Raw genomic sequence first — 25,306 nt, 5'->3', positions numbered from 1 at the left:
AAGAGGGAGGGAGGGAGGGAGGGAGGAAGGAAGGAAGGAAGGAAGGAAGGAAGGAAGGAAGGAAGGAAGGAAGGAAGGAAGGAAAGGGAAAGAAGCCAGGCCCATCCACTGGTGGTCAGTGATGTGTGTCTTGAGCAATGCAAGATGGAAGTGTACTACAAACTCTCATTCTTCCCTCCAAATGCAAATACCAATATGGGCTGTCTGGGCATATGTGTGTGTCTCATTGCAGGAGACCCATAAGGATCCTAGGAAGATATAAATAAACCCAGACCACAGTTTAGCAAGTAGAGGGCCTGGGTTTTAGCTCAGCTCTGCTTCTACCTATCTTAGATGAATCTTTTATCTTTAGATTTATGGATCTGTAACTGTTGAAAAGTAGAGTGGTTCTGGAGAGCAGTGACATTTACATTTGTGTGTGTGTGTGTGTGTACGTTTGTATTGCCACTGAGCACACGCGCATATGTAATGCCGCTGAATTGTAGGACTAAAATGTTCCAACTACTAAATTGTATGTTATGTCTATTTCACATGGTAAACAAAAAAGAAAAAGAAGAGAATGAGAAAGGTTGTAGTAAAATGCTCTTGCCTGAAAATACCTTGAGCCTATAGCATTAAAAGTCTGAGACTAAGCTGGTCAGTAGTGGTGTATGCCTTTAATCCAAGCAGAGTTCAAGGTCTGGTCTACAGAGTGAGTTCTAGGACAGGTTCCAAAGCTACACAGAGAAACCCTGTCTCAAAAAAAGGAAAAAAAGTCTGAGACTAAAACCGTAGAAGACCAGCATTCTGGTTTCGGGAGGACTCTCCACCTTTTGTGGTTTTTAGATCCTCCTTACTCTCCTCCAGGCCCTGTCAACACCAGACAGCCTAATTAATAAACTGCCTGCCCCCTAGTTTTCCCAACTGAGGAGAATGAGAACCATTGGCAGACACAGCAGACTTCTCATGGGTAACTTATTAGGGTTTGCTCTGCCATGCCATCACCAGCCACCAGTCTTATCTGCTGGGTCCCCCAGCCCAAGTGGGGATCTCTGTGCCATGCTCTATGGGCTAGTCTACATAAGGAGGACTGCGTAAGGCAGACAGCCACAAACCTGCATCCAGTGAAGTGGGGAAGTTTTCTACAGATAAAAAGATATTTGCTTTCCTTTAAAATGGAACTTTTTTTGGCAGAGGGGGGTTCGAGACAGGGTTTCTCTGTGCAGCTTTGGAGTCTGTCCTGGAACCCACTCTGTAGACCAGACTAGCCTCAGACTCACAGAGATCCACCTGCCTCTATCCCTTGAGTGCTGGGATTAAAGACGTGCACCACCACCACCTTGCTAAAATGGAACTTTTTGATTGCCTTTCTATCCACCACAAACCCTGCAATTTGCTAAGTGAACATTTGCTCAGGAGGTGTGGTAAGAGCAGTTATAAGCTCTTACCCCCATGTCCATTTTTGTGGAGCTTTTATCCTAAAGGTCATCTGGGTAGCCTTACCTCACAGGCAGCAGCAGCCCAGCCGTACCTGTTCCCAGCAACCCCTGTTCTCAGCCTTGCACAAGCTTCTCTAAATCAAGGGATTGATTATATGGAGAAAAGATAACCCTCAGCTCAGGTAGGTAGGTGTCATGTTAATCTGCAGGCATGTTTTTCAAGAGAGGATTCTTCCTTTCCTACTGGGGAAGCAGCATCTTTAGCTAAAAGGTAGGAGTGGGTCCTGAATCTTGCTGCAGCCTAAATCTGTTTAATTAGGTAACTGCTTTGCATAAAAGATTGTCTTTTTTTTTATTTGCCACCACTTAGTCAATTAACTAGAAGGGCTGAGCCCCATGATACCACAAATCAGGAGAGCAAGCCAGATAATAAAAGTAATGCCCTGTGTGTGATTGAACCATCATCTGTTTCCTATAGGTTTGCAGTGTCTAGTTAAAATGATGTTTTAATCAAAAGCTTCCCTGTAATTTATAGCATTTTCATGACTTTCTAAATTCTTTTCCATTTAATTATTATAATGAACATAATTAATATGTGCTGTCAGCACTTCGCTTTATTTACATTGTATTGGATAATTAAATTTGGTCTGATAATTAAATTAACTCAAATGAAAGATTGTATGACTGCCTGAATATTACTATCCTGGGAATAAGCACCTTTGCATATTCATTTAGATTAGTGTCTGCCTTTCTCATTTGGAAAGGCCTGATAGCTTCCAGGTATCACAGCCACAGTCTTAGGATAATTGAAAGGAAGATAGCTTTGGCCCACCCACCCGCCCAGCCTCTCTGCAGTACCAGGAAGTAGATAGATCAGAGCTTTAATACTTTCTCAACTCACGATACCTTTTTGTCCAAGAAATTGTTCCATGACCCTGAGTGCATAGGTTTATAAAATAGGTATAGAAATACAATATTTACTGATAATAAGTTATAAGGAAATTTATTTAAAACCATCCTTGGTATACATGTAAGCATACTATTCACTAGAAACTAGAGCAGATGTGCATACTAATTAGATTGTTTTTACATAAATAATTAAATATTGGCTGAATATTTGATACGGTAGATCATAAAGCATCTTCAGTGGTTTTCAGAGTTGATTGCTATTTATAATCATCAATATTAAGACCATCACACACACACACACATACACACACACACACACAAACACGCATATATAATGCAAAATGGCAAAAGTCCATTTAGCAGGAAGGGTAGCCTTTCACAGGGAAGAGCATACAAACTGTTCAGTACTGAAAGGTCAACCCTGAAAACGTATATACAAGTAACATTACTCATCAGGTTGTATTTAGGAATATATGCAAATACATATGTGCATGCAATGACAATTAGTGAAAAAAAAGAAGCCATGAATTTGAAGGAAAGCAGGAGGGGCTATATAGAAGGCTTTGAAGGGAGGAAAGAAGAGGGAGAAATGTAATTATATATAATCTCAAAATTAAATTTCTTAAAGTATTTTCAGGGCCCTTGAAATTATTGGAAATTCTGTCCTAACCTGAATAGAAATTAATTTCATAGTTTTTATGAAACTCAAGTCAGCAACTCCAACAGCAATTTTTGAAGTCAAATATTATAGCACAATACAACTCAAAGATATTCTAATTACTTACATAACAGTAGGAAAATATTAGAAGTCTTTGTTTTCTGTAAGTAAACCATTATTTCTCTGTAAGAGCAGAAAACATTGGTTGTATTGTAAAAAACACTTTATTTCATATCCAATATAATAGCTTGAATCTGAGCCAAGGTGTTTCAGATATGTTTCTTGTTGCTGGGGGTATAAAGACCTGTGTAGTAAAATGTGCACGTGTTGTATGTTCAGAATCAAGGTGGTCGTGAAAGTGTATGATACATGCTGCCAGAATCACCTTGGAATAATTACATTTGATTTCCATTAATCTTTAATCACTGCATGTTGAAAACCTTTTCCTGTTGCCACATTTTTCACAGTCACTTTAGTAGTTTATGTGACCTCATAATAAGGTTACGACCCACAGTTCAGCAAGCTGGGGTATAGATCATGTATTCATCTGCCCTGCACTTTTGTGAAGCACCTGGAGGCTTCTAGGAAGACCAGAACAGGCAGGGGGACCATGCAACTGTCATGTCTGTCTTCCAGATCATTTGATGACCTAAGCTTTTTGTTTGTTCTTGTTTTTGTTTGTTTTTTGTTTGTTTGTTTGGTTATTTGTTTGGTTGGTTGGTTGTTTGGTTGGATGGTTGGTTTAGTTTGATTTGTTTTTTTTTTAAATTTATTTATTTATTATGTGTACAGCATTCCTTCCATGTGTGCCTGCAAGCCAGAAGAGGGCGCCAGGTCTCATTATAGATGGCTGTGAGCCACCATGTGGTTGCTGGGAATTGAACTCAGGACCTCTGGAAGAGCAGTCAGTGCTCTTAACCACTGAGCCATCTCTCCAGCCCTGGTTTGTTTTTTTGAGACAGGGTTTCTCTGTGTAGCCCTGGCTATCCTAGAACTCACTCTATAGACTAGGCTAGCCCCAAACTCAGAGAGATCTGCCAGACTCTGCCTCCTAAGTGCTGGGATTAATGCTATGTGCCACCACCATGCAGCTTGTTTCTTGGTTTTTGAGACAGGATCTCACTCTGTATCTCTGGTTGTCCAGGACGTAGATTAAATCAGGCTGATTTCCAACTCACAGAGAGATCCTCTTACCTTTGTTTCTTGTATGGTGGGATTAAATGTGTGCATCACCATGCGTGGAGATTTTTTATGATAATTTCTGAAAGGAATCTGTTGCGCTTGTATCAGGCATTTTCCTGTACACATAAGTAATGTCTTCATCTTATTCCATCTGCAGTTAAGGTTGTGGCATGTTGCTTAGCAGGTGCTTTGCCACTGAGCTGCAGCCTCAGCCTTTTCTTTGTGGTGTTATATTTATTTTTTAGTGTGTGTGTGTGTGTGTGTGTGTGTGTGTGTGTGTGTGTGTAAATCAGAGAACTCTTTGTAGAAGTCAGTTCTCTCTTTTCACCATTCAAGTTCTGAGAACTCAAGCTTGGCAGCAAGCACTTTTACTAGCTGAGCCATCTCACTGCCCTTTGTGGAATTTTGTTTCATTTTATTTGTATTTTATTTGTTTGCAGTGGTAGGGCTCAAACCAGAGCCTCATACATGGTAGGCAAGAGCCTTTCTACTGAGCTATATCCCTAGCTTCAGTGTGTTTTGAGAATGCCAGTTAAGGTAGAAATAGAGTACTTGCCTAGCAGTTTCCAGAACCACTGTCCAGCCTCTGGAACACTCAGAGCTAGCCTAAGTCCCAGGCAAACATCCTTATCTTACTCTTTGTCTTCCTCAAAGGCAGATGATCAATCCTGGGTAACGCCTACTTGGTACACTGCACTGGCCTCATCTGGTCCATGGAGGGCTGGCTGAGAGTGTCCTCCACTCAAGGCCTTCCTGTTCCCCCGGTGTCAGCACCTCATTCTTCACCTGCCACATGAGCATTCGCCTTCCTGCATGTTCTTCCCTATGATGGCTACATTCTTTTCATGAGATGGGAAAACTCAGGAATTTCAGTAATGGGACCATTTTGGAGCCAGGTTATTCTCAATATTATAGCACCAGAAAAAAACATGGTACTTGAGGGCCACTTGAGAGACTTGAGGTAGATCATTAAAAATAATATCTGTGCTGGGCAGTGGTGATGCACACCTTTAATCCCAGCACTCGGGAGGCAGAGGCAGGCAGATCTCTGTGAGTTTGAGGTCAGTCTGGTCTACAGAGTGAGTTCCAGGACAGGCCCCAAAGCTACAGAGAAACCCTGTCTACAAACAAACAAACAAACAAAAGTTTGTTGTTGTTGTTTAAAAGTAATATTTACCTAAACATAGTGATGTGCCTGTGTTAGAATGAAGAAGTTTGCCAGCCACCAATTCTGGTGATTTATAGGAAAAGTCACCCCCTTCACAGGATCCAAACAAAAAAGACCTTTCACTTGCCTCGTCATTTGTGAGTTTTCCCCACACAATTTTAGTGCAGTGCAATATGTCACTAGGCATTTTTTTTTCTCCACAAACCACTTGAGAGATCCTAAGAAATTTCTGGCCTGATAGTGGCTGCCTTGCCAAGGAACAAGGCAGAGCAGATAGCAGGCAGTGCAGGAATCTGCATGCAGCCTCAAGCCTGAGTACTCAGAGCAAGACCTTAAGACTGTCACACTTCGTTGTGTAGGGACCATTACTGGGATTGCCTCCTGATATGTGACACGGCCGCTCCAGGTGCTTCTGCTGTGGCTGACACAGTCTCAGAAAAGGAGGCTCTAAATGGCTTTGGATGACTCTGCAACTGAAATTTTGAACTTAATCATGCAAAAAGCTAAATACCATGGTGATTCTAAGCATAGGCTGGCTTTGACACCCTAGCACTGTGACCCTGCACAAGTTATTAAGCCTCTGCTTTCTTACTTCCGTGGATTGGTTTAGCCATAGGAATGACATAAGATTAATGATTTACATGTCTGTTTTAAGACTTGTCCCTGCTTCAGAGCATCCGAAGATGGACAAAGGATTGCCCAGCCCAGATACATGTTGTTCATAGAGTTCACAGGCCTCAGGTATCTTTGGTCCACTTGAAGAAGTCTGTTGGGTGTCATATGTGCACAAAACATGAGAGTTCAAGACTCTCATCAGTTTAACTCAGGTAAATCACAGTTTTCTGAATCTGTGTCTTTGTTCATTGAGGAACGTTTTTAAATAAAATACCCAGAGATCGACTGTAAAAGTATAGTCTTCACTTGAGGTCTCCTGAAATAAGGAAACTATATCAACATTATCCCAGAAAGATCCATAATTGTTATACTGGGATCCTTCTATATATATATGTGGCCCTGGGCAAGTCACTGCCCATCTCCAGACTTCAGTTTCCTGTCTATAAAAATAATTAAGTAGGCCAGCAAGATAGCTCTGCTGGTAAAAAGCTCTTGCTTCTTCCAGCTATAACAGATGAATTTATACTTCTAAGATGTAAAAGCTGTCACCAGCCCAACATTGAGATAAATTTAATCATTTTCTTTTCTTTTCTTTTTTTTTTTTTGTGTGTGTGTAAGTATACACACATTCATGTGGGTACCTGAGAAAACCAGAAGTGGGAATGGGGTCTCTTGGCTGGAGTTACAGGTGGTTGTGAGCTACCTGACATGGGTGCTGGGAAGCAAACTCAAGTCCTCTGAAAAAGCAGTAAGTGCTCTTAACCCCCAAACATCTCTCTAGCCCTGTTCGTTTTTAAGGATAGTGACACAAATACTCCAGTTACACTGGCTTTCTGGCTGTTCTTCAAGCATGCCTCACCCTTCTCTCTACTAGGGCCTTCATCCCTGCTGCTTTCTGCCTAGAACCATCCTCAGAGGTCAGCATGATTTCGGGTACTCACTTCCAAACAGTTGGTTCTTCCCTGTCCTGTTATCAGAGTACCTGCCAAGGTTCTAATTCTTGGACCAGGCATGCAGTCACTGTTTTCAATTCCTGTGATTTATTTTCCTTGACAGTCATTTATTTCCCTGATAATTCGTTTGCTTTATCTGCTTGATTTTGTCGTTTTACCCTGATAAAATGTTAAATACCTTAAGAACAAATTCCTCATTAATGGTACATATGGCAGTGCCAGGCACATAGGATAACTATGTCTTGAACAGATATTGGATGGTGAGATGATAAGGTCAAATTGGTCCATCTTTTGAAAGATCCATCACTTCTACTTACTGACAAACTATCTTCTAAGCTTTCAGTTAAGACTTACTTTAGCTATTTCTTTATCATTATAATTTATCTTTCTAAAAAAAATGTCCTACCTATAACTGCTGACTTTGCGACCCAAAGGAAACAGCTTTGTTCAGGGTGTGGCCAGTTGTGTGTTTGAAAAAGCAGCAGTGTGAAGGGAGCTCTAAAGGCCAATAGTCTCATCTCAGCCCCTCCTCCCACAGAGAGTGCTTGGCCTATGACAGGCTATCTGAATGTTGACATCACTGCTATGACAGAGACAATGGCCCTAATTCATGAGGCTGTTGTAAAAATTATATACCACCTTGTTAGCCAGGTTACAGTTTGGTTGTGTCATGCTGTGGAGTAGAAATCTTTGAGGTGGGTCTTCTCTCCCGAGGTTGGTGGCAGTATCACAAATCTCTGACTTTCTGTGAGTCGGTTTAGAAGGAAGCTCTTTGATGGGTGCATAGGCATCAAAGAACTTAGGCAGCCTTAACTCCATGCCCTTATTGGCTGACAGCCTGCATGACCTTGCTCTTTGTCTGGCCATGTTCATTCCCTCCAGTTTTCTCAGCAGACATTACACATTGTTGGCGCTTTTCATCGCCTGAATCTCTACTACATCCTCAGCTCCACTCTTAAAGCTTCATGTATCATTCGTTCAAGGCTTCTCCTGAGATTCTGGCCTTACTACACATTTCTTGGTCTCCCGGGCTTTCCTTTGAAATCTTGATGGAAGCCTCTCTGACCCCACAACTCCAGTTTACCTTTAAAACCAGCATCTCTTGAGGTATGATAAAGTCTGCCACTGGGCCAAACAGTAGTGACCCCTCCCCTAGCCTTGACCTGTGTCTACAGTGGACTCAAATCCCTGGGGTGGAGTGGGGGACTGGATGTGGACGCGTATGTCCTGAGATGACCTTGGAGTGTGCAGGATTACAGAGCTCTCTCCTTAGAGCAAGGGCTTTCAAATGAGTTTACCCTTTTATATTCCTGTCCTTGAAAGGGTAGGGTCCTCCTTATTCCTGAAGTATCTTCAAGACATCTTTACTTTGCCCTAGTGCCGAGTATTTAGTCTATGTTTAATGATATGAATTTCCTTAATACCCATGCCTTCCTTGCTAGCAACTTTAACTGTGTTCCTTTTCTTGCCAGTCCACAAGCTTTTCAGAACTTTCCCCACTTTCATTTGCTCCCAATTCTCACTATAAACTTGGCTAAAAGCAGGCAATGCTACCCACACCACAACCTAAATGCTGGACTGCCTCAGATTTCCTCCACGAGACTAATTAGTCCATCGCTTTAAACTCCTCATCCCACAGTCTCAGAGCTTGGATAAAATGTAGGTAAGTCTTTACCAGAATGTAACACACATGAGTTCTAGCCCAGCTCCCAGCAGAGTACTTGACTCTCATCTGCAACTTCCATGAACACAGTCTGTAATCTCCACATTCCTGTCAACATTCTCAGCTCTTGGCAGAATTGCCCGTTAAGCCCTGCTTGCAGTATTCTATGGCTTCTGAAGCCTGTGTCTCCAAATTCCCTTCATAAACTAGTTCCAAAGGTTCATGAATCCAATGGTCAGGTCATTGGCAACAACCCCGCCTTTTGATCCTGATTTTCTGTTGTTGACAATGTGACAAAATACCTCAAAAACAACTTCAGAGAGGACAGGTTTGTGGTATGAGTCTAGAGGACAGTTAGGAGAAGTAGGCATGCTTACTTTATGAAGGCAAGAAGCAGAGATTGTTCCTCTGCTCATGGTCTTGTTCTTACTCCCATTTTGTTCTCTCGTCTGGGCCCAGCCTCTGGGATGGTGCTGCTCACGTCCAGGGCATGCCCTCCCAACCCTGAGGTAGGCATCTGTGGGAACACCCACACAGACACACAGAAATGCTTTACTAATATCCTCAGCAGCTCTCAATTGAATCAGGTTGACAGGTAAACCATCACAGCCTTATAATCTGCTGTTTATTTGCTCCCTCATAGTACCTGGTGTGCTGGAATCCTCATGAGGTTCCTGCTTTAAGGAATTAATAAGCCTGCTCTTAAAGCCTGATGAAAGGAAGATGGGCTTTGAAACCAGGCAGAGTAAATATATTAACAGTTTATTAACTATATATAGTTCCATTCTATAGTCTGAGATCCTAGGCAAGCCACTTGCCTTCCCAGTACCTATCCTTATCTGTGATACGTAGATCCTATTATTAGCATGTCATGTGATTGGCATACACAGTGAATTAATGATTAGAACATTCCACTGCCTAACCTGTAATATTGTTAAAACTATTGTTGTTTCCCTCCAGATTCCCTACTCCTAAAGAGAAAAGCCCCTGTGTCCACTCAAGTCAGCTCTGACACTTTCTACCATCTTAAGTAGGTTATCTCTGCTGTCAGATATTTTCTCCCATCTGCTGAGAAGATGGAGAAATCTCTGTCTCCTGCCTCCAAGGTTCCTCCTTGGACCCAAAGCACAGGGTTGTCTTCCCATAGCTGGGCCTCTGGGCTGTCATTTCACACCCTGCTCTGACCCAGCCACCAGGGAGTCCTAGGCCAGTCAGTCTGGCATGGCTGGTTCAGCTGGACCTGCCTGACAACTCAGCAGTGTGTGCTTGTCTGGAAGGCAGTGAAGGTAGGTACAGAAGCGGGAGGCACGAAGAGCTCACGCCCAAACACATCTCCTCTCTGTGTCGCCAACTGAAAAGCACGAAGATTACTGCGAGGTGCATTGAGATTGTGTTAGGAAGAGAAACTAGAAAACGGCTCACATGAATCAATGTGAACATTTAATGGGCTTTAATTGGAACCTTATCCTACTATTCTTAGAGCAGAGAGATGAAAGCAGAAGAAATCTGAGAGACCATTTATTTTACTTGAGAAAGCAGTAAACTGAAACTACAAAAAGATTTGACTACTATTATATTTTTATGATTAAATAAAATTGTCATAGACTAGTGCTGGTGAGCCCATAAATGCTCCATGGAATGCACCCATAGTCTCTGGCAGCTGTTAGGTTATGGCCAGAAAAACCTATCAGCCTGTGCTCTGCATTTGTTAACCCTGCCATTCTCACCACACAGCAGCTTATGGGAAGGAACACTCACCCAGTTCTGCTGGCAAGGACCACTGGAGTATCTGTGTTTGAAGGCACTAGTAAATTCTGGCTTCCACTTACTCTCGTTCCCATTCCCTACATCCTGCCATTTGTAAAGAACAGAATCAATCTCACTTCTGTCTGTCTGTCTCTCTCTCTTTCTCTCTCTCTCTCTGTGTATGTATGTGCGTATCTCTGTATCTCTGCCTGTCTATATGTATGAAAGTATATATGTATGTTCTTTATTTTTTTAGAGACTGGATTTTAATTATCAGACCCTAGGCTTTGAAGTTTGAATTGGAATATTTCATGTAATATTTTCTTTTTAAGAAAAAAATATGTATTTTACACTTAACCATTTTTACCATTATTTACATGTAGTATCTGTAGGTATAAGCAACATAGGGCATGTTCATGTGCCCATGCTCATAACACAGGACAGGGTGATGTCTGGGAACTTTGAAACTTTGAGAACTTCAGAGACTATCCAGCCAACTGCCCTAGTAGCCAGAGAGAAAAGGACTTGCTTCCTGCCTTAGAGCTGGTCCCCGCCCCCCATGCCTTATCTTGAGCTTTTGGCAAACATTCTTCCCTCATATTACTGCATCCCAGTGGCAAGTGGGATGTGGATACATAAGCACATAGAAAACCCAAATTAGTCCCTAAGAATGATGGTGACTATGATGAGTCTGCTAGTGCTCTCTGAAGAAGGCCTCCCTCCTCTGATGGGAGCCAAAGTGGAGGCAGAGCTTTGTGTGATCCCTGAGGAATTGTAGAACCTGTAGTGTTGGGCAGTGTGTGAGCTGGTCTAGTACAAGCTTCTGCTGCAGGATGTGTTTGAAAGGAATTTAGAATGTGCTTCTTTTAAGCTATAGTTCTTTTCCTCACAGAAGATTTAAGAAAAAATCAAATCAAAAAGAGTCTCTATCAGGCAACAAAAGGCTAGAGGGCAGTTTATTCTTGAGGAGATGCCAGTATTTTGAATTTTTGGCCCTGTAGATATTTATCAATTATTCCTTCCCATTTTTCAGCTTTTACTAAATGTCCACCGTGGTTTAAACCATGCACTGAGAGACACAGGAATGCCTACAGTCCAGACTGTCTTTTGGGGAGTCTACAGAGCAGACACAGGAATGCCTACAGTCCAGACTGTCTTTTGGGGAGTCCACAGAGCAGACACATGGCATTAGTGTTGAGCCTGTGCTTCCTTCAGCAGACATTGCAAGATTGACACCCAGGATAGTGGGACACAAAACAGAGCAAGTCCTTGCCTTCATGTTGCTAATGTTCTGAAGAGTGAGGTTCAAACAGAAAATGAACAACTCACATCTATAATAGAGATATTTCACAACTGAAGCAATGCTTGTGCTGATACATAAGATAAAAACAGAAGTCACTGGGTTACAAGGTGGGAACATGCATATGAAAACATACAAGCAAAGGTTCTGAGGTATGAAAGAGCCTGGCAGGTAAGGAGCTGCGGGCTGTTCATTATGACTGGAGCGTAGCATGTGAGCAAAGCTAAAACTAAGGCTGAGATGTGGCAGAGCCTAGGTCATGAGGAGCATGTGGAGACAGGACGTGGAGACTGTCTTCTGGGACATGAGGGGTCTCTGGTGCCGTTCGCATGGGGCTGACCTCGGTAGTTGTCAGCCCTCCACAGTGGATGCCCAGCACCCAGACCTAGTACCAATAGTCCTGAGTCACTATTCTCCCCTCAGAAGCAGAGTGAGAGGCCCTGCCCAGGGGTGCTCTCCCTTTCCTCTGCTAGTGACTCTAGCAGATATCTGACCTCCCTCAAGAAAGTAGTTAGGGGCCTTCTCAGTTTCCCCATAGGAATAGAAAGAGGCCCTCCCTACATGATGAGGCCCGTCTCTGGAGTCCACCCAGTTTGCAGTATATAAGTCAGACCAAGTCCCCAACTACTATACATTTTGTTTCTCTTGACCCTGGCTTCCTCTCTATTTTTTCCCCTCTGTCTTCCTCCTTCCTGGATTTTCTACTGCTGCTACACAGCACTGAATCCAAGACCACCACTCAGAAGTCTACTGCTCAGAGGCTACTACCTCTTATATAGTCTACAAGAATTCTAGCCGGGCGGTGGTGGCGCACGCCTTTAATCCCAGCACTCGGGAGGCAGAGGCAGGCGGATCTCTGTGAGTTCGAGGCCAGCCTGGTCTACCAAGGGAGTTCCAGGACAGGCTCCAAAGCTACAGAGAAACCCTGTCTCGAAAAACAAACAAACAAACAAAAAAAAAAAGAATTCTGCAGTTAACCCCAGCCTAGAAATACCTATGAAAGAGCCAAGTTTGGAAAGGGAGAAAATGGTTGCAGGACTAGACAAAGAAACATTTGGGTTTCCTTGCCTCCATCGTAATTTGATAAGCTTTGATATGTGGATGGAACCTTCTCATTTTTCTGCTGGGATGTTAATAAAATAAAGCCACCTCTCCCACCTGCCCCATACAGCATTGGATTAAAGAAATGAGGAGAGGGGTGTTTTGGGCATGCCATCTTCTTTAAAATAATGGAGAAGTTTCTGGCCTCAAGGACATTCTTGTCCTATTGCTCCTGTCATGAACCTTGATTGCAGGTATGACAAGCTGGCAAGGACACTAACTGATGAACCTGGCCACTATAGCTGCTGCCTCTGCTCCAGCATTGCGTAGGCCCAGGTCTGCAGAGAGGAATGCAACACTGTTTTGCTTCTTCTCTGCTAGAATAACAATGATTTACAGACTCTCTTAGCTGTCTGTTTTAATGAATTTAGATGTCTAGACACCTATTTTGCCCCTGTGTTAAGGACATCTTGTCTCTTACGACAAGAAAAGGAAAAAGACAAATTGGGAATTCGTAGGCACAAGGAATTTGCCCTGGTGGGATTTAACTATTTGCACTCATTCCCCTATGCTCCATTTACACCACCACACTGACGGACAGAACTGCTCTTCCCTTCAGTCTGACAGACAGCTTTCAATGCATATTGAACAAAGCTGCTCCCTTACATACATATGCACACGCATGTGCACACACCTATCTGACTCCCTACACCACTGTGCCAAGATGCCAAACAGCTCCGTCATCTCCCCTTACAGATCCAAAGACAGAATTAACTGAGGGCCTTGAAAGCTTTCTGGTGAGCAGCCCCTGGGCTCTGATGTGATAGATACAAGCTCCTGAAATAACTTAGAAACAAAAGCTAATTTATAGCTTGGTTTTAGAAGCCAAATTCATTCATTCTTTTTGGGGGAAAGCTATCATTTACCAGGCACTACGCTAGGCACAATGACGTGTAGCAGTGGCACTGTCCTCAGCACAGTCTGGGGCATTTGCCGATTAGGATTCACTTCAGTCTGTCGTAGTCTTTCTCATCCTCAGTCTATTTTTTCCTTTATTTTATTTTTATGTGTACGAGTATTTTGCTTGTGTGTATGTCTGTGCACCACATGCATGCAGTGCCCAAGGAAGCCAGCAAAGAGTGTCTTATCTCCTTTGACTAGAGTTATAGATGGCTGTGGGATGTCATATGAGCCCTGGGACCTGAACCTGGGCCGTCGACAAAAGCACCCAGTGCTCTTAGCTACTGAGCCGTCTCTCCAGCCATGCTAATTTTCTCTTAAAGTCAGTGATAGATGTGAGGCTGGTAATATTTGGTGGCAGTAAATATTTAGAAACTTGCTCTAAGTCCTTCTTAGGGGGGAAATATTGTCCATAAATAAAACAAAATAGAGAGATTTCTGTGATTACTCCTAAATAAGTAGGGAGTTCAGAATCCCTCTTGGAAATAGATAAATCAGAATTTAATGGGTTTCTGTTCAGTTTCTGGTTTTTTGTTTTTGTGGGTGAATTCCCTAGAGCTGTGGATTTTTCTCTAGTGCTTATAGATTGTAATCCACATGTATAGAAGGAGTAGAGAAGCTACCATATGAGCCTTCTGCAGCTTATGACTTCGTATTGTCATTTTGTTACTGGCAGGAATGTGCAATTCCCCTCAAAAAGTGAATTTTTCAGGTAATCAAGTCACCTTTAAAATGTAATATGTGTTTGATATTAACTATTTATAATCAGTTTTAAAAAATATTTTAACTTCCTACCTTCTTATATTATTTTATATTTTTTTTGCTGTCTTAAGAAATTAGTTCCTAACCAGGTGTGGTTGAGCCTGCCTTTAATTCTAGCACTCTAGAGGCAGAGGCAGGAGGATTTTTGTGAGTTTAAGGCCAGCCTGATCTACAGAGCAAGCTCCAGGACAGCCAGAACTATTATACAGAGAACCCTGTCTTGGAAAAAAAAAAAAAAAAACGAAAGAAAGAAAGAAACTAGTTACTTCTACAATGTCAGGTATATGAGGATCATTGTATATGTAGAAGTAATTTTTAAATGTGTGGAGTATTATGAAGATAGTTGATTATAATTAATAAGATAGTCCATCACAATATAGTCATCCTCTCAAGACCAAACGGGAAAAGAGAAAGATTTCAACTTCCATAAGATGATTCTTGACAACCTTCTGAACTTTTATTTTTTGAAATCATTTTAATCCTCACTTCTCTTATTTGTGTCCCTGTTGTTCCCTTCTGCTGTCAGTTCACCGCCTTCTCTGAAGCACTCTTCCCAGACCTGCTGATCCTGAACTGCCAGAGACCAGAAACCCTGCTCTCTTGGACTGGCTTCGGAAATGTGAACTGCTGCACTGCATTCAGTGTGCAGACTTTCCTGGGCTAACCGGCCTGAATCATGCAGGAAGATGGCCCTCTCTGTAAGGACAGAGAGTTCTCTGGCCGTTAGCTCCTTAGCCCATTCTGAGCAGTGTAGATTCTCAGATGTGTGGTGGTGTTCTCATCTCCCTGCCAAGAGGCCTGCTGGCATTGTTCCTTCCTTGCTTGATCTTGCGCAGCCCAGGTGGTCACAGTTGGAGAAAAGGAGTCCTCTTAGGGGAGAGGAGGTCGGGCTGCTCTCCATGTTTGTATGACTCTTGGGGACCTTTGAGTGGGACAGATGCTGTCACACAGGTGTGAGTCTGCAGGCTGACTTCTGCCCCACTTTCCTACTTCCACTTACTTTCTGTCTTTTTTCCTCCTCCCTCTTCCTCCTTTTATTCAGTTTTTTGACAGAATTATACCAGGGCCATAACAAGTATTAGTATTTAGACATATTTTCTATGACAGCATTTACTTTTTTAATTAAGACCAAAGGTTAGGCTTAAAGTGAGCATTGCCTAGAAAGAGAACAGTTGCCCCTCTGAGTCAGTTCTGTACTCTGAAATTGAGAGGTCCCCAAGCAGACCATACCCTGATAAAGGATGTGTGAGTGCTCACTATATAGATAATTCATTACCAATTTACCAATCAAGAATTTAAGTTAAAGTATGTCAGTCTAAAAAACACGGAAAGTATGTTAGAGGGGCTGCATAGAGAACTGTTGCTTAACCCCCAGCCCAACATCCCCAGAAACTCTCTGTTCTTACCAGAATAAAATCTACTAAAAGGTAACCACATTGGGAGAAAGGTACACTAAAGATGTATGGATCATAAAAAGTACATTCTCATCAAGTTCACAAGGATGTCTCGGAAGTGGTTAAATTCACAGAGACAAACCCCTGGAAGTGTCGCAGAGATTTCCAGCAGAGGAGGATGAGTTGCGCTCCTTTTCTGGGAGTTCCAGTACAGAGGATGGAAAACCCAAGGAGCCAGAGGCAGTTAAGTCCCGATGTCATAACAACTGCATATTTAAAATGCAAATTACAGCACTGACTCAACAATTGAGAACATGAGCTGCTCTTCCAGAGGGCCCAGGTTCAATTCTTATCACTCCAGTGCTAGGGAACTTGACACTTCAGGCCTCTGCCTGCTCCAGCCACATATGTACACAGACATGTGAGCAGGCAAAACACCCGTACACATAAAATAACAATAAAAATGTTTTAACTTGCCATTCACTTTTATTTAAACATGTTGAGAAGATATCTTTATGAAAATATATTTTAAATGTCCAATAAGAAAGGGATTAAGGCACTGGAAACCTATGTGCCTGCTCTGGAAGGTGGCCAGGTGCTCAGCCATAGCAAGACAGTGCTCATTTGGAGTCACATGCTCCAGTGGTTCACTCCTGGGAGTCCTGCTCCATCGCCAACCATTCCTCTCTTTTACATCCGTAAAACTCATCATTTGAAACAAACCCTTGACAGCTCAGCACATAACCAAGAACTGGTCATGTGATACTGAGCCAAGAAAAGCGTGTGTTTTAGAAGAAAGGTCTTTTATGTTAGTTTAATCTGTGTATGTTGGTCAGTTTAGTCTGTTTAAAATGGCCATGGATCATGCTCATCTTTATCTGGGCTGGCACTGTCACACAAGACACCGCTGGCTAACAGCCACTTAGAACTGGTAAGGAGAACTTCTCTACCCAGGAATGGGCAGCCTTGTGAGCACAGTGGCCAGGATGGCCTGAGAGGCTAGATCAAGCCAACAACATTTGGAGTTAGGAATTTTCCAGACCCAGCTCCAGCCTAGACTGGCTGGGGTCCTGGACCACATCTTTTGAACTTCCTGAAGTTTGAGTCCTCTTTATAATAGCAATCGTTGCTGAGTTGGCCTCAGAAGGTGCAGACAGAGGGACTAGCTCAGGGCATCCTGAGCACTGAGATGGTGTGGATAGAGGGACTAGGTTGGGGCCTCCTGAGCACTGAGATAGTGTAGATAGAGGGACTAGGCTGGGGCCTCCTGAATGCCGACTTGTCCAAGATGAAAGTTACTGAGGTCCTGGCAGCATAGTGTCCTAAAAGACTCTGAGTGCCTTTATACCTCAGAAGACACCAGTGTTACCTAGATGATTCCAGATCTCTCCTTGTAGCCAGACCATAATTTCCTAGTTGGTGCTCAGGACCTTGAGAATCTCAGTTCTGGCATCCTTCTAGACTCTGGCTCAGAGTATCACCAAAATGCAGTCATTTTTCTGTTTGCTGCTAGGGTGGTAGGTGAGAGACATGGAAAGTTTTGATGCTCCTCAGCTCAGGCTGGCCTTGAACTTCTGATCCTCCTACTATAACTTCCCAAGTGCTGGAGTCACAAGTGTGCACCGCTGCACCTGGCTGAACTAACTTGTCAACTGTGCCGCTTGGGATGTCTTCCAGTGCTTGAGGATTTCCTTAAGTGTGTCAGGGAAGTGCATCCTGGATATGAATTGGGAGCCATTCACACTTTTCATAATGACAAGTCCAGCACAGTAGCCTCAAAGCTATGTGAACACAGACACAGAGACACACAGACAGAGTTCTAAGCTTCTGTTGCTCTGCACCACTCACCTGTGTTTCTTGGATCATACTTAGGCAAGGATGTTCTTTTCAGAACTGTCAGAGCGCATTTCCTACCTCACCACAAGATCCTGGCTGGCACCCCAAGCACTGTTTGCATAGCTCTGTCCTGCACAGGCAAGGCCAGGGAGCAACCTCAGCAGTGGCTTCTCAGGTGACAGTAAGTTTGCTGATGATTGAAGCCAGCCTCTGCTAGAGGCTCTGCTCTAAAGAAATGGGGGAGGGATGCTGGAAAGCATTTGTTGGGCTGGGTAGGAGCTCTGCTCCTGATCAGCAGAAAACTCACGGCAGAGAGCTGGTGAGATAGCCAGTATCCCTAACTAACATTGTCTATGCTTTGTAGGTGTGGACACATTACATCTACATTTAAACCTTGAAAGCTTCCATCCACTGGTTTTATGGAAAAGACTCTAAACTTAAATTAGCTGGATGGTTGCATTGATCACAAGTAGAGGCAGACCTAGAACTCACAGCTGTCTAAGGCCAGCACTCTCGAGTCTGCACTGTTCCTTAGCATAGCCCAGGGAAAGCTATTCACCTGGAGAGTGATGGCAGCCTTTCTCATGCACATCATTCTGAGGACAGTGGATTGGTGGCCTTATTACAGGATTAATAGAAGTGTCACTCTCTCCATTACACTAAGTAAGCAAAGTAAAGGCTTTGTGAGCACACAACTAGACAGCCAGAAAGAGGGCCCTCAAGAAAGCCTGACTGTGCTGGTACGCTGACCTCAGACATCTAGCATGCAGAGCTGCAGGAGATAAATGTGTCCCTCCAACCTATGGTATTTTGTTGTGGTCAGCTAAGACAATCTGATGCTGAACCTGTGAGTTTCTCCACCAAAACTTTCTTTACCTACAATTTCCTAGTGCCTGCATCTGATCCAGCCTTCCACATGCAATCTACCCTCTCAATATAGCTTCTAGAGAACCTAAGAAGGGGAGTCTCTCCTCCCACAGTACAGCACCCTCACTGAACTCCTTGTATTATGATTGCTGGTATAAATACCTCATCTCCCACAAAACTAATGTCACATTAATCCAGCATATTGCATCTTTGCTTGTGTGTTAGAAAAAAAAACACTCTTTATTTTCTTTTGTTTCAATGGCATTAGTACATCACTTGGCCAGGACACATACTACAAATGATGGCTGAAGTTAGCACTCTCTGGTTGCTGCCAGAGGACTAATGGGTGGCCAGGATCCAAAGCAAATTAAAGAACCACCAACGTCACTTCTCTGCCCTGGACACAGACACACACACACACACACACACATCCTCTTTAGAATCCTTTTTTCTGGTACCCAGTTCCTCCTGGTCCTCTCTACTCATTTCTAGAATTCTGCTTCTTTTTCTAAAGCTACAGCTTTCATTGCTAGTAACAACCAGTAGTCATCATGGGGCTCTGTCTTTCAGCTGTGATCCCCATCAAGGACAGTAAAGAAAACCCTGTGGGTCACAGGGAAACTGGGTAAAATGCAGAACTATGTCCTTGGCCTCTTCTTAGGAGACCAGAGAAGCTGTGCTGCCATGGCCCTCCCCAGAGCAGGATTGATGGGTGACTGCAAAGCCTTGAAATTATATTACACTTCTCAAATAAAATGTAGAAATATAGTCTTTCAATGAGAAAGAATATGTTTAAAACTCCAGGATTCTTGGCCATGTTTTCTTGCTTTATTGAGGTGCATGATACTTTTTGTTTACTTTGTGAAATTGAGCTATTTGATTTGTGTGTGAGAGAGACTTTAAAGAAATTACTTTTAAAAACATTGTCTGCCTTCAAACACAAAGCGACTGAACAGTTTGCCAAAGGCTGCTCAGCTAATTGGTAAGAAAGGCAGATTCCCAGATCTCCTGCTTTTTGATTAGCACCTATTTTACTTTATTAGTTTTATGAGACAAGATCTCTTTATGTGGTCTTAACTATCCTGGAACTCTCTGTGTAGGTCAGGCTGGCCTGGAACTCACAGAGATCTGCCTGTCTTTGCCTCCTGAGTGCTGGAATTAGAGGCATGCGCCTCCATACCCAGTGAGCACCTATTTTATAGCTGTACCTGAGGTCAACTTTTCATCTCTCTTGGTCTATTACATTTATGTATTTATTTGTGTGTGTGCGTCAGTGTGCATGTGTGTGTTCATGTGAGTACATCACAGTGCTTGTGTGACAGTTCCAGAACAACTTACAGAAGTTGGTCATTTCTTTCCCACCATGTCACCCTCCCATGTGGGTTGGCAGGCTTGATGGCAAGCACCATCACCCACTGAGCCCCCTCACCAGACTTCTCTTGCTGGTGTTAGAGCCCAGCTCAGCATCTGAAACTGGACAACATATTTGAAAGTTTGTTTTTACTGGGGCTGTACTTGCTGCTGACTTCTATCTCTGGCTAATGACTTTAGCCACCAGGGAAGCACACAGTCAGGGTATTCCATATCACTACTGCAGAGCTCTAGACTCAGGCTCTGTGGGAATCCCATGTTAACCTGTAGATCCTGAAAGAAGAGGCAGAACTGACTTAGTTACAGTTCCATCAAGAAGGTTGTCAGATGTTGTGAGCTGAGCTGATTGCACACATTCAGGAAGACCCTTGTGTTTCATAATTATTCTACTAACTCCTACTGATTTGGGATTGAAAGGCAATCCAGGGTGATATTTGATCACCTACGCATTGACAGTGAATGGGTGACATCTTCTGGTGCTTGAAACCCTGAGCATCAAAGTCAGGATATTTATAATCCCAGGCTCCCTACCCAGCCCCAAGGGGAGCGGTTACCTAATGCAGCTGACTGTTCACTGCATTACTCCTCTGCCACAGGCCCACCTGAGCTAACCCACCTAGTCTCAGTGCACTTTCTGGGCCTCCTGCCCCTCCAGGCAAGTGTGAGTAAGGGAGGGTCTCACAAGCCCTTACAGATTCCTTACAGATAACAAGGGTAGGTCCTACCATATGTGATCTTATGACTACAGCCCCTTAACAGAAGGTAACCAAACTGCCCTGTGCCCATTTGCATCTTGTCCAGTCCAAAGTCCTAAAAGTAGTGGCCTCCAACAGTGCACCTCACTAACTGCTGGTAAGCGCTGTTCCTTGATGGGATGTCAAGTCCCTCGGGGACACTGCTTCAGGAGACTGAGTGCAGTGAGCTCAACTGATGCTCTCATACTCTGTGCTGGCTTACCAGCACCAGGGAGCTGATGTCTTTGAGTTAACATTGTGTCTATGCCAGCCACACTGGCCCCTGTTAATGCCTTTTGAATTAGTGTATCTTTCAATAATGGCATTTTAACAATGAAGTTTCAAAAAAAACCAAACTTGTTCTTAATTTTTGCCAAAGGTGGGAGGAGGGGGAATTTCAATAATGGCATCATTATAAATTCTAAAGTGATGACCATTTGGCTGTGTTACAAAATATGTAGCTAATAATTAAAGATTTAAGTGGAAGCTTCATCAGTAAGGTAGACAGAACACATTTTTCTCAGTTTGGGTGTCAGAAATGGCACTGCACGGCCATGTGCAGAATTGTCACAGTGCGAGTCTTTAAAATTCCTTTTGGATTTTAAGGTATTAACAGGTCCCTATCAACATTCTCTAAAGTTTTTTGATGTCATATTAGCTATTGAACAAAAATATGCGAACTATTACTTTGTTGATTTTGTTCTTAAACCACACTGCATTATCATCTGAGAATGTGTTCTTAAAGTATTGTTAAAAGTACTTTGAAAACTTGTAAATCCCTGTAATTTATGTTTCTCCTGCCTCTGCTGTTTTGTTCTGTCCTTCTGGTTTCAATTTGAATGCCGTCCTGTCTGGGTGTGTACCTGTAAAATTGTGTTTTTCCGAGTACAATTTACAGTCCCGACCTTAGGCTTTTACAGTGTCCCTAACCTTCTCCGGGTTTCCTCCTGTACTGTGAAGTGAGTTTGGGGTCACCCTGCTCTTTCATATTAGAATTGTCTAATCAAAGTTACTTGAAACAGATCTGATTTTGGCATTTCTTAGTTTATCATTTTGGCCTAGGGAGTGAATTAGGAGAGCGTCCCTGCCAGTCCACTAATTGCATTGCCCTATTAAAGTGTACACAGTTGTAAACCCAGACTGCTTCAAGACAACAGTCTCATTTATCTAAACAGTTCTCCTTTTAGATTCAACGGCACTGATGGAAACCAAGATAAGAAGTAGGGACTGGAGGAAAGATCGTTTGGAGCCTGTACTAGCTGGAACCATTCCATCCCCTACAATCAGTCCCCTTTGCTTCCTAGGACTTGTCTGCATACGGAATCCATCTAGCTGCCTGCAGTGAGCTAAGTTAGGCAGAGACTGCAGTGGGCAGGGCCGCCCCAGACACGGTCTTACTGCCGGGAACAGCTCTGTTTTAAGGAACAGGAGACAACTTTAAGGGGCCTGAGGAGATTCTGCTTAAACTGTGCGTCCTAAGTCTGTAGGCGTCTCTCTGCATGGAAGCTGTGCCCTTCATTGTGGAGTTTTATTGTTAAATGGCCACAGAACCTTTGGAATCTTTTTCTTAAGTTGAGAAATGAGATATTTAAATAAAATTTTGGCTCTTTTCAAATATCACTTGCACTAAGCTCTGATAAGGAGTCAAGTACCTTTCTCTTTTTTTACCTCTTTCAATGTGGTCTCGTTTGACTCAAGGGAAGGCCAGAGCTTTCGCAGCTGACCCAGCTACTTCTCTGCTGTAGGTAATTGTACAGTCCGGCCGCCACCCAACGGTGCTACAGAAACTCTGCCAGCTGCCCTTCCAGTATTTCAGTGACCCAAGGCTCATCAAAGTGCTGTTCCCTTCGCTTATCGCTGCGAGCTACAACAACCTTCAGAACAAGATCATCCTGGAGCAAGAAATGAGCTGCATTTTACTGGCCACATTCATCCAGGTACCTTCTGTCTTATGCCTCGTTTCTCCTGTTTTACGGGCAAACTCATGAGACTGAAAAGTAAACATGAGGCAGCTTTCTGCTCGCCCTCCAAGCTGCTTTTACCTCTCTATGTCTGTGCTTCAGGAAGTCATTTCTAAAGCCTGGAGTCACTACAGAAATCGGGTGGAGCGCTGCATGCTTCTGCCTGGAGCACTTCAACCAAAAAGCTCATTTGCCATTGACAGAGAGGAAACTTGTATTGGGTCTGTTTAGCAGGACCCCAGGCTCCTTTAAGGCTTTGGCCATCACGTGGGTCTGTCTTTTAGTCTTGCTACAGAGGATAACTGCTGAAGAAGGATAAAAAGTTGGGTTTATTTGAACATTTAAAAATAAATATGGTTTGCATATGTGTACAAAGTTGGGAGGATAAAACCTGTTTGATTGCTTTTTTTTTCCAATCTAAAAGTTTGAAGTACAGCCTTGTAGGACTGAAGTCAGAACCGGTGCTATGGAAAGTACTAACGTGTGTAAATTAGCTCACTGAGCTGGCAAGAGTAAAGTCAAGGTGACGGTTCCAAACTAGGATTTTTCATATCTTTGTAGATGATTATTTTATGAAATGTCCCAGTTTTTTTTTTTTTCAAACGTTCTACTCTAAAATCGCTCCTGCTCCACATGATATTTCCTGTTCTTCCTAACGTGAAACAGAAAGCAGAGTTCTGTGTGTGTTATCCTGTGCTGGCTAATGTTCAGATACCTCTGTCAGAGTATGAGCGTGTGCAGCTGCCCGGGAGCCACCGAGAACAGCTGAAGACTTCCCGGCTTGGCCTCCCTCCTTATCGCGGGCAGGCAGTGCTCCCTGTCCCTCTCCTGGAGTGATCAGTCAGTAAGCATAGCTAGGTCAAGGAGACTTAGAAATACTTTCTTTGCAGCTTAGTTGTTACATTTGAGTCTGGGCCCTATTTTCTGCATGATTTCAAACTGGCTCATGATTAAATTAAAATCTTAGTAGAATCCTGTCCTGTAAAGCCATGGCTTCAGCATAGAGCTCTTCATCTGCTCTTAGAACCTTAAGCCAGAGAAACCAGCTCTGTCGAGAAGTGGAAGTGCGTTGGGGTGTTTTCACACGGTGATCTTTTCCACTGGAATCAGTCCGAGGGGAATCTCTAAGTGTGCACTCTATGCTGGGCTCTGCTCTAGACCCTGGAGTTGTATCATGAATAAGACAGATAAAACCCACCTTCTAGACCATTCCTAAACAACAGAAGGACCAAGTAGCTTGGGAGGTAGGAAGTGAGCCCTGGCCTGGGGAGGGAGGGAAGCCTTTTCTAGCTTAAGCCGAGAGGCCTCAGCCCAGACAAGTTTCCATGTGGGCCTCATTAGTTCCTTTAAAACTACAAGTGACAGCACTCAGGTGGTTGAAGCAGGAAGATGACAGTGTGAGGCCAGCCTGAGCTACGGAGTAAGACTGTCTCAAAAACAAAAATATGGATGAGATCCAAAACTATAGTAAAAGGTGGGGGATATCAGTTACAACTATTCCAAATAGACCATATTTAATACAGTTTTGCCAAATGGTACGAAAATTACTTCTTTCTTAATTTGTACTAGCATTATTAGACTAGACTAGTGAAGTTAAATCATTTTTTCTATAAATAATTGTGCTCAAAAATGAATTATTTTGAATCAACTTATAAATGTACCATGGATCCATATATAGGTTATTAATAATCACTAGAAAGTAATGTTAAGATTATATTATGGCCTGTCATAAGTTTCTGAAGACTTATTATATACTCTATTTTTTTTTTCAATTTTCATCTAAAAGTAAATGACCAAACTTTAAAGTTTAGATGCAGAATACTTTTGTTTTGGATTGATTTGTTTTTTGTTTATTTTTTTTGTTTTGTTGGTTTGTTTGCTTGCTTGCTTGCTTTTGAGGCAGGGTTTCTCTGTGTAGCAGCCCTGTCTGTCCTGGATTATAAGGACCCTTACATTCATAGTTTTTTTTCTTTAATTCTTGCCAGGCATAATGGCATACACCTATAATGCAAGCACTCAAGAGCCTGAATGAAACATGAGGATCACTCATTTGAGTCGAGCCTGGACTCCAACTCCCTACTACCCACCCACCCCCCAAAAAAAAAAAAAACTTTTTAAAAGTCTTGTTAGCTTTTGAAGGCAAAATGGTTCATTTGACTTAGGTTTCAGGTTCGGGTGTACAGTGGTGGTTTGTAGGCAGCACTATTGCCCTGGGCAGTGCTCACAGAGAAGATTTAGTCTCAGCTTTCAAGAATGTGGCCACACAGTCTCGTCCTCTGCCCTGTGTCTGTGCCCCAGATAGTTCATGTGGCTGTGACACCAGCTTAGAGGGACCTTGCAGTTCTCCTCAGAGCATTGGTCTCAACCCAGTTCTCTCTTCTCATACAGGACTTTGCACAGACTCCAAGTCACGTGGATAACCAGTCTTCTTACCCCAAAGGTAGGTCCCTCTGAAACTAAGTGAACGGGCTTGCGTTCCCTTTTCCAGTTAGAGAATTTCTGTGTTGTCTAAAGTATGTGATGTTCAGACACCAAATACTTGAAGAGTAAGAAATCTACTGTATCACCGGAATCTAAAGAGGGGCCCCTGGAAATAAAGAAAAGCACAAACCACCTTTTTATCCTTTGCTGGTACAAGGTCTACTGAACGCTGACTAGTAACAGGGAAGCCAGTCACACAGCATGACTACCAGCCCAGACATGTCACTCATGAATGTGTCAGTTCCTAACATGGGCTTCCTGTCCATGTTCAAAATAAAGGTGTCCAT

The 25,306-nt window shown here is 43.0% G+C and overlaps 1 protein-coding gene across 5 annotated transcripts in view; it reads left to right on the top strand.

The window, feature by feature from the left end:
- Positions 1-25,306, top strand: part of Scaper (S-phase cyclin A associated protein in the ER) — a 349,156-nt gene that overhangs the window by 321,007 nt on the left and 2,843 nt on the right. For all 5 annotated transcript variants that reach the window (XM_026779044.1, XM_026779043.1, XM_026779042.1 and 2 more), the window contains 2 exons: positions 22,323-22,514; positions 24,927-24,978. In XM_026779044.1, coding sequence (XP_026634845.1) covers positions 22,323-22,514; positions 24,927-24,978 — 244 coding nt within the window. The remainder of the gene's footprint in view (positions 1-22,322; positions 22,515-24,926; positions 24,979-25,306) is intronic.

This window comes from Microtus ochrogaster, chromosome 5 (genome assembly GCF_000317375.1).
Source record: "Microtus ochrogaster isolate Prairie Vole_2 chromosome 5, MicOch1.0, whole genome shotgun sequence".
Taxonomy (NCBI): Eukaryota; Metazoa; Chordata; class Mammalia; order Rodentia; family Cricetidae; genus Microtus; species Microtus ochrogaster.
This window is presented reverse-complemented; position numbering and strand designations above follow the sequence as displayed.